The following is a 9792-nucleotide window of genomic DNA, read 5'->3' as shown; positions in this document are numbered from 1 at the left end:
GCTGCCCGGCGCCGGCAGCAAGATCTTGCAGATGCTAAATTAGTTGTTTTGTAATTACGCGTTGTCCGAATATAGCTTGAGCGAGGGGGTTTGGTCTGGTTTTGGATGGTTTCTCAGTTGATTCACTTCAATATCCATGAGCAGAAATACGCACGCGTGTCTCTGTGCACGGCCACAATCGTGTAACATGCATCCTTAATAAGGACAATATATCCTTAACAAAGATAATGCAAGGAAAAGGAAAGAATGGCAAAACTGAGTGATTGCTTTTGCTTTCTCTACACAAGACCGTGCAATTAAGTGGCTCTGTGGCAGAAGATGGCTGGGTTTTTTACACGGGTGAACGCTCCGCTCCCGTTCCCGGCGCTGTGCCGCGGTACACAGCGCAGCGCCCGCGGACATCCCCCGCCTCCGCAGCCTCCGCCCGGCCCGGGGCGCGTTCGGCATCGCCCGCCGCTCCCGCCAGGGTCTCACGCCTGTAAGGGGCTTTGCAGGGGACGCCACGGCTCCGCTGGAACTGCCGGCGGCGGTGACGTTCCCGTGTCCGCAGTCACCATCTCCCGACAAAGAGCCACAGGGCCCGGCTTCTCCAGCGCCGGGAGAGGGAGAGGGTAAGAGCTTACACTCAGCTCAGCCCGGGGCTCAGCAACCCTCAAGAGGGGCAGGGATGGCGGTGTCCACCCTCAGAAATGCCAGGGTCAGGCACGGTGCCGGCCTCTGAACACCCAGTCCCCAGGGACACCGAAGGTGCAGGCACGGGGACTCCTCCTGTTGTCCTGCCCCAGCCAGGTACAGGAGAGGAAGTGACAGAAGGCAGGGTTTGGCCCGCTGATGTTTCTTAAGCGCCCGTCACGGATTTCAGAGGACAACCTTTGCTCTGGGTGTTTATTAATCGTCCCTTCTGACCCGGGGAGAGGCCTTGCTGCAGCCTGCACACGGTTCTGGACTAGGTCTGCTCCTCTGGAGCTGGTGCCAAGGTGCCCAGCAGCTCAGAAACCAGCACTGCTCAGCTGCTGAAGCACTCGGCCGTCAGTTACTCGGTGTTATCACATCCGGTGTTCCCATCTCCAACTCTTCATCTTCCTCCTCAGACCAGCTCAAGCTGTCATCAGAGTCCTCATCCTGCACAGCCCCAGGTTCCTCTGTGTTTGCAGCTTCCTTCTCTTGCTCACCACAGGACTGCAATTTGCTTTGGGGGAGCTCCAGCCTGGCCCAGGAGCCAGGGCTGGCTTTGCAAAGCGTGATCTCCACCTTGGCGGGGACCATGCTCACAAAGCTCTTCTCTACATCAATGGTCTGGAGAGAGGGAAAGGTGCAGTGAGCTGGGCAGGGGAGGGCAGGCAGCACACTCTCAGCCTTTCCCTTACTGGCAAAACCCTGCCAGAGGAGAAATCTCCTCCTGTGCCAGGAGAAGTCTGGGCTGCAGCTGAGCTGAGCTGAGCTGAGCTTCACACTGTTATGTCAGAGCAGCACCACAGTGCTTGTAGAGAGCTCAGGAGAGCTCAGCTCGCCTCAGCCACAGGCGCAGCTGCGGCTCAGCCTCTCCCCAGCAGCGAGCTGTGCTGAGACACAGCCATACCCACACCTGTCAGCTCTCTGCTGCCTGCAGGCACAGGCAACACACACCACAAATACAGACAAGAAATGCACATGCAAATTCCTGAGCCTCACTGCTGCTCCCCAGCCAGCAGGCAGCTGAAAAATCAGAGTCTCACTGCTCAGGCCGCAGCCTGCCCGCAACTCACAGCAAGACTGTGGGGGAGACAGGGACCTGCTGGGCCAAAGAACATTTGGGGCAGCCTGGGACCAAATTCAGAACACCTACAGAGCTGGCAGTGACCTCCAGCTCTGACCTTAGCCCTGGATCAATCAGTGCAGCCACCTCACCCTCCTCACAAGCCCTAAGGCATTTCCCAGCAGAGATGGCTATAAATGCCTGCATCTGTACAACCCAGCCCAGGATGAAGAGCACAGGCTGCCTCACAGCACTGCAGCCCAGCCCCACGCAGACTGCTGGAACAGGGAAATCAAAGCAAACAGGATCTTACCCCCCAGAGCTCCAGTTCTGCCCGGAAAATCTTATTCCCTTCAAAGATGACATGAGCCTCAAGCTGAAAGATCAACAGAAAATTATCTGAGACGGTAGTGCAGCTCTGCCAGAGCTCTTCCCCCAGACAGTGCAGCTGCCTTTCAGCACCATATTGCATCCCACATTCTGGCTCCAGTATAATGGTGATCCCCTCAGCACCTGGCAATGTTTCATCCCTTTCAGGGCATGACAGGTTCACCTCTGTCATGGGTCAAGGGATTCAAGGCCAGCAAATCCACCCATTGAGGCCAAAAGGCAGAGTTGCCAGGCAGATGCAGCAGTGAAGCCATCAGGCTCTCAGCTCGGGGATGGCAGGTTGGCAGTGCCAGCCCTGCCTGTAGCAACAGACCAAAGAGGCCATCAAAGAGCCCCAGGCACCCAGCTGGCTCCTGGCTCTTCAAATTCAGGTGGTGCCTTGAGGGTGTCCATCCCCACCCCACTCACCACGGTGCGATTGGCCTTCACGCTGCTGAGGGCAGGCAGGGGGTTCTTGGCATAGACTGTCACCACCACCTGGCTGCTGGTTTGGTGCCAGTCCTGCCGGCACAGCACCGCCTTCTTGTCCTGCCGAGGAGAGGAGCCCATCACGGCACAGCTGGGGCTCAGGCACCACCAAACAGAGGGGACGTCTGAGCCAGAGGATGCTCCCTTGCACATCTCCTTTGTGCTGGCTGGCACCAGCTAAGCAAGAGCAAACCCTGCCTTTTGTGCAGGTTTTTGAGGGGAGATGGTTCAGGCAAAGGTGGGCAGCCCCTGCCATGCTGTCCCATGCAACATGGGACATCTGTGCTTGAGGTTCCTCCAGGACACGTTAAGGTCAGAGACATCCCCTTCTAGTTCCAGAGTCACTCTGCTATGCCCAAGCTCCTGAGTGCTGTGCACAGTCAGGGAACTCAGCCTGGAGGGCAATGCAGAGGCTGTTGCTGGACATGGATGATGCCCCCATGCTACATTTGGGAGTCAGATGAGCCCCAGCTGGCCATGTTTCACCTTTGTCCACCTTGTCAGCACCACAGGCACTGACCGGCCTGTGTCCCCACCAGGCTCATTTCTGACCATCACCAGGAGACAAACCCCCTGCAGCCCTTCCACACTGCCAGCCAAAGAAATGCTCCAGGAGGAGTCCTGGCCCCAGACTTAGGTGACAATTAGCACAAAACATCTGCATCACAGCATCACAGTTCCTTCACTGCAGCCTCCTTTACATTCAGGATATGTTTTCTGCTCCAGGACAAAGAATGGATTGGGCTCAGAAAGTGTTGCTGGGAGCAGTGCTGACTCAGAGGAACACAGTACACTTTCAGGGTTATCCTGGGCTCTTTTGGTGCAACTTTCCCAGCTCAAGCCTGTTTCCAGTCAAGAACTTTCCTGGGGAAAATTACACACACAGAGTACTGAGAATTGGGACCTTCTCACTGCTGCCCTACCACAACACCCTGTTGGTATAAGGATGAGATCCCTCCTGAGAAGCAGCTGCATAGGGAAAGCTTCATTAAAGCCAAATTCAGTTATCTGCAATCATCTGTCAAAGCCTTTGAGGTTTTTTTGCAGGACTTTTCATGTGCTCAGCCACCTGTCTCTATGTGGCAGCCTGAAATGCTGGCTATGTTGTGTCCAGGGCCAGGTCCTGCCTTGTTCAGCTTCCCATTGTACATCTGCCCATTGGGTGTGAGAGCTGACACATCTTGTGAATGCAGAGCAACATCTTAAAGGGCAGATGGGTGAAGATTAGGCATTCAAACCCTGTGCAGTCATCTGTCAGTAATTATGAATATTAATACAATTAAATGCAGAAACCTGTGTGAATGCAGAGCAAGGGAAGGAACACTCTCAAATGCCAACAATGCCAATTGCTCACATGAATTGCCTCTGCTGAGAGCCCCCTTACCTTCTTTTCTGTCCAGCAGTGACACCCACGGCTGCAGCCTGGCTGCTCCATGAAGGCACTGAAGTCCGTGGTTTTGATTCCACAGCAGCTCCAGTACTTCATCCTGAGGAGAGCAGGGTGACCTGAGTGGGGAGCGCACACAGGAGCAGGAGAGGGGACCACAGCAGGGTGGGGGGGAGAGGGGCTCGTAACCAAGAGCTCCCCCTGCCCACCTGTCCCCTTGGGGGGTGTCACCCACAACTGCAGTGGCCATGCTGCTGGGGCCACACAGCCTTGCCATGTCGCATTTTCAGCCCTTGGCAGGGTCAGCTTGCTCTCTGGAAAAGAGTGGTTTCTTACCCCTCATGGAAGACAGGAACACCAGGATGAAACGTACAAACCTCTGTGTTACTCTCCGGGCCCTGGTAGATCTGTGGAGAAGGAAGCAGAGGAAAGTTCTGTGTCTCTGGCACAGATGTCCACTCATCAATGCCCATCCATGTAGAGGGCACAGCACAATGCCCAACATCACCCTTTTTCTGGGTCCAGCATCTGTGAAGACTCACTCTGGGACCCATGCCCAGCCAGCAGCCCAGCACTCGTCCCTGCTCCTTGCTGGCAGGGCAGCCACCCCAACCTTGCTGTGACCACAGTGTCACCCTGTGACCCCATCAGCAGCCCTTCTGTACCCTTCTCTCAAACACAGCCTGCTCCCAGCCCAGGGCTTGGTAACACAGGGACAGTGGGCAAATTTAGACACCACAGAAACTCACTCTGAAGTGCAGGAGGTCTTTTGTCATTCCTGTCCTTTCCCCTCCTTCCCAGAGCATGTCAGTCTTATGTCCTCATCTACCTCCTGCCTTTTGCTCCCTGCCTGCTCCGTCGCTCCTGCTTTCCTAGCAGCTCAATCCCTCAATCCCTCCCACTCATCCTCGAGGCAGGCAGCGCTCCACAAGGCAGCCTCGGGCAAGAGGCAAAGTGGGCTGTGCTGCATCAGTTCAATGCAGGTGGGAATTTTTCCACATGCATTTTGCCTGTATGTCCAATCCTGAATATGTGCTCTTTTTCACTGCAAGCAATCAGCAGCAGTGAAACACAGATGTACCACCAGTCCAGAAGCCTCTTGCAGGAAAGTGGCTGGGAGGTGACAGAGGTGGCTGCTCCCAGGGTGGGATGAAAATGCGGAGCAGGTGGGCACTGCCACCTTCCACCTGCCTGATACCTTGCCCTGCTCCTGGGCCTGTGATGATCCTGGCTACAAGGCACAGGCTGGGCAAAGAGGGAACCCTGCCAGGTACTCACCACCTTGCAGGCTGCATTCTTGCACATGGTGCCAGCTCTCACCTGGGCAGCCTCCTCGCCTGCGAGAGCAACACAACTTCACCCAGGAAAAACACTGCCATGCCTGCCCCCAAATCCTGCCCCAGCCCTCTGCCAGCTCCCCAGCTGACCACAAACCATCCCAATGTGCCTCCAAGATGCAGTTTTGCAGGTGGCTGAACACGCAGCACACACTGACTGCACTGAGCCTGTTATGCAAAACCCCGTGCTGAACTTGCTGTGTGCAACTCCAGTGCCATCCATCAACTTGTCCCCTACCTGTACAACTGCTCTGCAGTGTCTCATCCTTGGAGGACAGGTTCAGTTTCTCCAGTGCCTGCTCCAGAGACCTGGATACTTTAATTGGCAGCAGTTGTCTTGGCTCATCAGAGCTGGGAAACAGCAGCAGCAAAGGCCAAGTGGGTTTTTCTGTGATTTAAGTGTCATTGCCTCTCCTGAGAGAGCAGCAGGGCAGGACAAATGTAGAAGTGACAGGACAGGGCAACACTGTTAGCTGAGCTTATCTCACCTTGGTCTTTCCCGCAGCATCTTCTCAGCTGATTTTGGTCCTTGGATGATAAGCTCCTCCACTGGTTTGGCCTTTGGCTCATCTGAGGTCTTCCCTTGGTTGAAAGGCTCAGGGGGCTTCTCCTTGCTGTGAAACCCCTTTGTGCATCCCTGAACAGCAGAGACAAGCCTGATGACTGCTTTGTCCTCCTCAGCCTGGTGGCTGCTCCCAAACCCTGTGAGTTTCCATGATGTGGTGGCTCAGTGTCCTGCAGAGATGGGTTCTGACCTTGCACTTTGGGAGTAGTGCTCTTATTTGGAGGCTCCTTGGAAGCAAATCCCTGGCAGCAGGGCAGAAGGGACATCCCTGACACAGGACAGGAATGGGACAGGACTGGGCAGGGGCCAGAAGGAGAGGATGGAGGAACAGTGGGTGCATTTGGGCTGGCAGGTCGCTCACCTTTATGGAGAGGAACTCAGAGAAGTCCGTTGTGCGTTTCTTGCAACAAGACCAGCCCTAAACACCAGGACATGACAGGCTGGTCAGGTGTGGGCAATCCTGCAGGGCACAAGGTCACTCCCTGCAGCTGCAGCCCCAGCTCCTGCCCCACTCACCTTCAGGGCATCGTGGAAGATGGGGACACCGGGGTGATACAGGCAGGAGTCTGAAAAGGGAAAACCAGGCAAAAGCTTTCAGGAGAAGTAATCCTGCCCACGAGCCACCTGCGACCGCCAGCAGCTCCGGAGCCAGCTCCTGCCATATGGGCTGCCTGCGCTGGGCTTGGCAGCTCGGCTGCAGCACGGCAGCCGAGGCCACACTCCGGGAAAGCAGCACACATTCCCCTTCCCTCTGGCGCACACGAGCCCACTCACCCTCGGCGTTGTGCTCGGGATCAAACCTCTGCCCGCAGCCCTTGTTGTAGCACAGCAATGCCATAGCTCAGGCGTACACGCAGTGCCCTTCACTCCTTCCACAGAAATCCCATCAGTTTATCCCTGCCCGGGATCTCTGCTCCGCTTCCCCACTTGCAGCCCAGGCGCCGGGAGGTGGCTTTGCCTATCTTTGGAGGCAGCTATGGGAGGTGGCTGGTAACCGGAGACCGGGCTAAAGATGGACAGGGCAGCTGGTGGGGCTTGGCGCCTGTGTTATCTCCACAGGCATTCCTGTGCTGGCCCTGTGCCCAGCAGAGGGAATGGGCACTGCAGGGTGGCCCCGCGCCCGGGGTGTGCAGAGGTCCTGTCCCAGTGCCTGCCATCCTGCCAGCATCCGTCACGGATGCTCACACGGGCGACTCGACCAACCATGCTCAGCTTCTGTAGCATGTACGGAAGCAGCTGAGAGATCCCTGAAACTGAAGGGGAGAGAATTCCCAGAATCACAGGGCAAAACTCATGCTGATCTCTCCCAGCCCCAGAAGGCACCAGCAGACCAAGGTTGTGCATGTGGACAAGACATCTTTTGATGCTGCTTTTTGTGCAGTTCAGGAGTAACAGAGTGGTTGAGGGAAGGTTCTTAGCCAGACATGAGAAGCAGGATACAGTGATTATGTGGGTGATTACTATTAGATTTATGGCTAATACAGTTTTTAAATATTGCCAGTGCAGTATCTAAATAACAACTCTACCATCCATTACAAAATATGGTGCTATACGGGAGTGGTCCCTCCCATTGAGTCACAAGCTTCAGTGAGACTCACTCACTTTCTAAACTTCTCAGAGAAGTCTTGGTGTGGATCAGTCCACTTAGTCTCAGATTTGGTTAGAGCCTATGCCTATTTGGTTACAGTCTAAAGTATTTTAATATTGGCAGGTTTGGCTAGAAACATACAGATTTACAGTCTTTGGCCTTGCAGAATTCACAATTACAAAGCAGTAAGGCACCTTTGGAGATACTTTAGGATTTTATCTCTATATTTGACCAGATCTTACAATTTTTCAGTATTCCTCCAAAAGTGAGTATTCTGTGTGTTCCCTGTACTCTGGGTGGACGTACCCTGCAGGTGTCCCCAAGGTGGGGAGGCATGACAAACAGCACCCAGAAGCTGCCTGCGACCTTGGGAGAGCAGTTTGCATGGTTGGCCCAGACTCCAGCAGCATTTTATACCCTTTTGCAGGTTGATGTGCACCACAGTCAATCACAAACAGCTCAGCTCCCCTGTCTCTGGAATACATTAAGCATGCAAGCATTCAGTGAGTTCCTCCTGCAAAACCCACCTGATGCTTTCTTAGGACAAACTATATTGCCCAGCAGAGATTGTGGAAAGGGAGAGGGAAGGATGCACACACAGACTCACACCTGACTCTCCTCCCTTATCATCACACCAGGGATGAAAATTGTTCCCTGGAAGATCATTGTAATCACAGAAGAATACAAAATGTTACTCAGGTCCCCTGTATGCACAAGGGGTTTACTCAGACTCCCTGCTCCCCCTTCTGGGACCCAAGAGTTTTCTTCTACAAACAGGAAACCCTCCTGAGATCAAAGGTTTTACTTAGCTCCTATAAGCATCTAAATCAAATATTTTCTTTGTGCTGTTCCTGTTTGCAGGGACAGCTGTTTCCTGGGTGCTGCCCTGACTTCTAGGAGCACACAGCATCTGGGGACCATTTCTGTTCAGGAACCAGGGTCAATATAAGTCCTTGGCACTATCAGAGAGTACAAAGAACAAGTCCTGCAGGCAGAAGATGCCCAGGGAGTCTGCTCAGGAGGTGAGCCCACAGGGTCTGCCATGGCTGATGCAACCCTAATCCTGTCCTATGATGTTTGTTTAACCTACATAATCCCTCTACAAAGCCTGAAGAATTTTCTATCATCCCAAGGGCATGTCCAGGGTTCAGAGTTAGGATGAACTGTTGCCAGATTTCTGGAATTTATCAGGGAGATGACTCCAGATTATTTCACACTGTTCTGCTACTTCACCTCCAGCTCAGTTCTGCCACCCCCACCTTGAGATGCCCCAGCCAGCAGCAACATCTGGCTTTCCCTTGTCAGCTCCTTAGCAAGGAGCCAGCCCTGCTGCAAGGGAGGATGTCTATCACTGTCACACCTCTTTACACCTGGGTCACCTGTGTACAAATGTACATCCACCCAAAAGTTGGGAGGGAAACGGGAGGGCACTGGGGAACTTGTCACACCAGCATGAGCCACATGGCTTCAAAGCACTGTACTGCCTCAGGACACAACTGACCCAACAGTCCCAAAGGTGGGTAAAAAAATGCTGCTGGCATCCAGAGCCTCTGCTTAGGTGAGAAAGATCACTGGGGACCCAAGACGCTGGGCAGAGGCCTGTGACAGGGGAATTTGCCGTCCTGGGGGCTCAGCAGAGCTATAGTGTTTCAGACCTCCCTGTTCTTTCCACGAGCTGTCAGCAAGGCTGCAGCTGTCACTGTCCCCGTGCCAGTGAGAATATGGAGCTCATGTTACCCTGCACACCTCAGAGGAAACGCTGAGAGGATGATGTGGCTGGCACACATCGCAGAGATAAACAGCAGGTATCCAGGGGGGGACTGTGGCTGAGGCATCTCTGTACTCTGCACCTGAGAAAGGAACTGAGCTCCCAGCTGCCAATTAAAAATAGAGCCTGTTTGCTTTATGTACACTTAATTTCATATACAGCAGAACAAGAAAGGAAGTAGAAAAAACAGAATAAATGATTCTAAAACCCAGCTTAATGTGTTTGCTCTTGAACAATCGGGGTCAGTGTAAAACAGCCCTGCAAGGTCCTGGGGAGAACATGCTGGATACCTCCAGGGAAACAAACCCAGCTCATCCCTGACCCTTCAGCCATTCAGGATGCACTATGGAGCTGGGGTAGCAGCAAGGCACTGCATTTCTAAAGCACAGAGTAATTCCTCCATACAAAAGGCTGGTTAGGTGAAGGGAAATCCCTGACAAACACATTAATGATATGTATGCAGCAGGCAGGATTAATGTTTTATTTATTTGGGAAATAAAATCTTTATCAGCAGAACATGTGCTGAGCAATTCTACAGCAGTTCTGCCTGGCCA

General features: G+C 53.8%; 1 protein-coding gene across 1 annotated transcript; it reads right to left on the bottom strand.

Annotated features, from left to right (window-relative positions):
- Positions 1-871: 871 nt before the first annotated feature.
- On the bottom strand, positions 872-6892 carry ITGB1BP2 (integrin subunit beta 1 binding protein 2). The gene is made up of 11 exons (XM_010403225.3): positions 6657-6892; positions 6399-6448; positions 6244-6300; positions 5806-5954; positions 5556-5668; positions 5259-5317; positions 4317-4387; positions 3978-4080; positions 2534-2653; positions 2049-2111; positions 872-1296 (listed from the first exon to the last, which is right to left on the bottom strand). The coding sequence occupies exons 1-11, from the start codon at positions 6718-6720 to the stop codon at positions 1030-1032; spliced, it is 1116 nt and encodes a 371-aa protein (XP_010401527.2). The 5' UTR covers positions 6721-6892; the 3' UTR covers positions 872-1029.
- Between the last annotated feature and the right edge of the window lie 2900 nt (positions 6893-9792).

The sequence above is a fragment of the Corvus cornix genome, chromosome 4A (genome assembly GCF_000738735.6).
Source record: "Corvus cornix cornix isolate S_Up_H32 chromosome 4A, ASM73873v5, whole genome shotgun sequence".
Taxonomy (NCBI): Eukaryota; Metazoa; Chordata; class Aves; order Passeriformes; family Corvidae; genus Corvus; species Corvus cornix.
The sequence above is the reverse complement of the archived record's forward strand: the minus strand, read 5'-3'. Positions and strand labels throughout refer to the sequence as shown.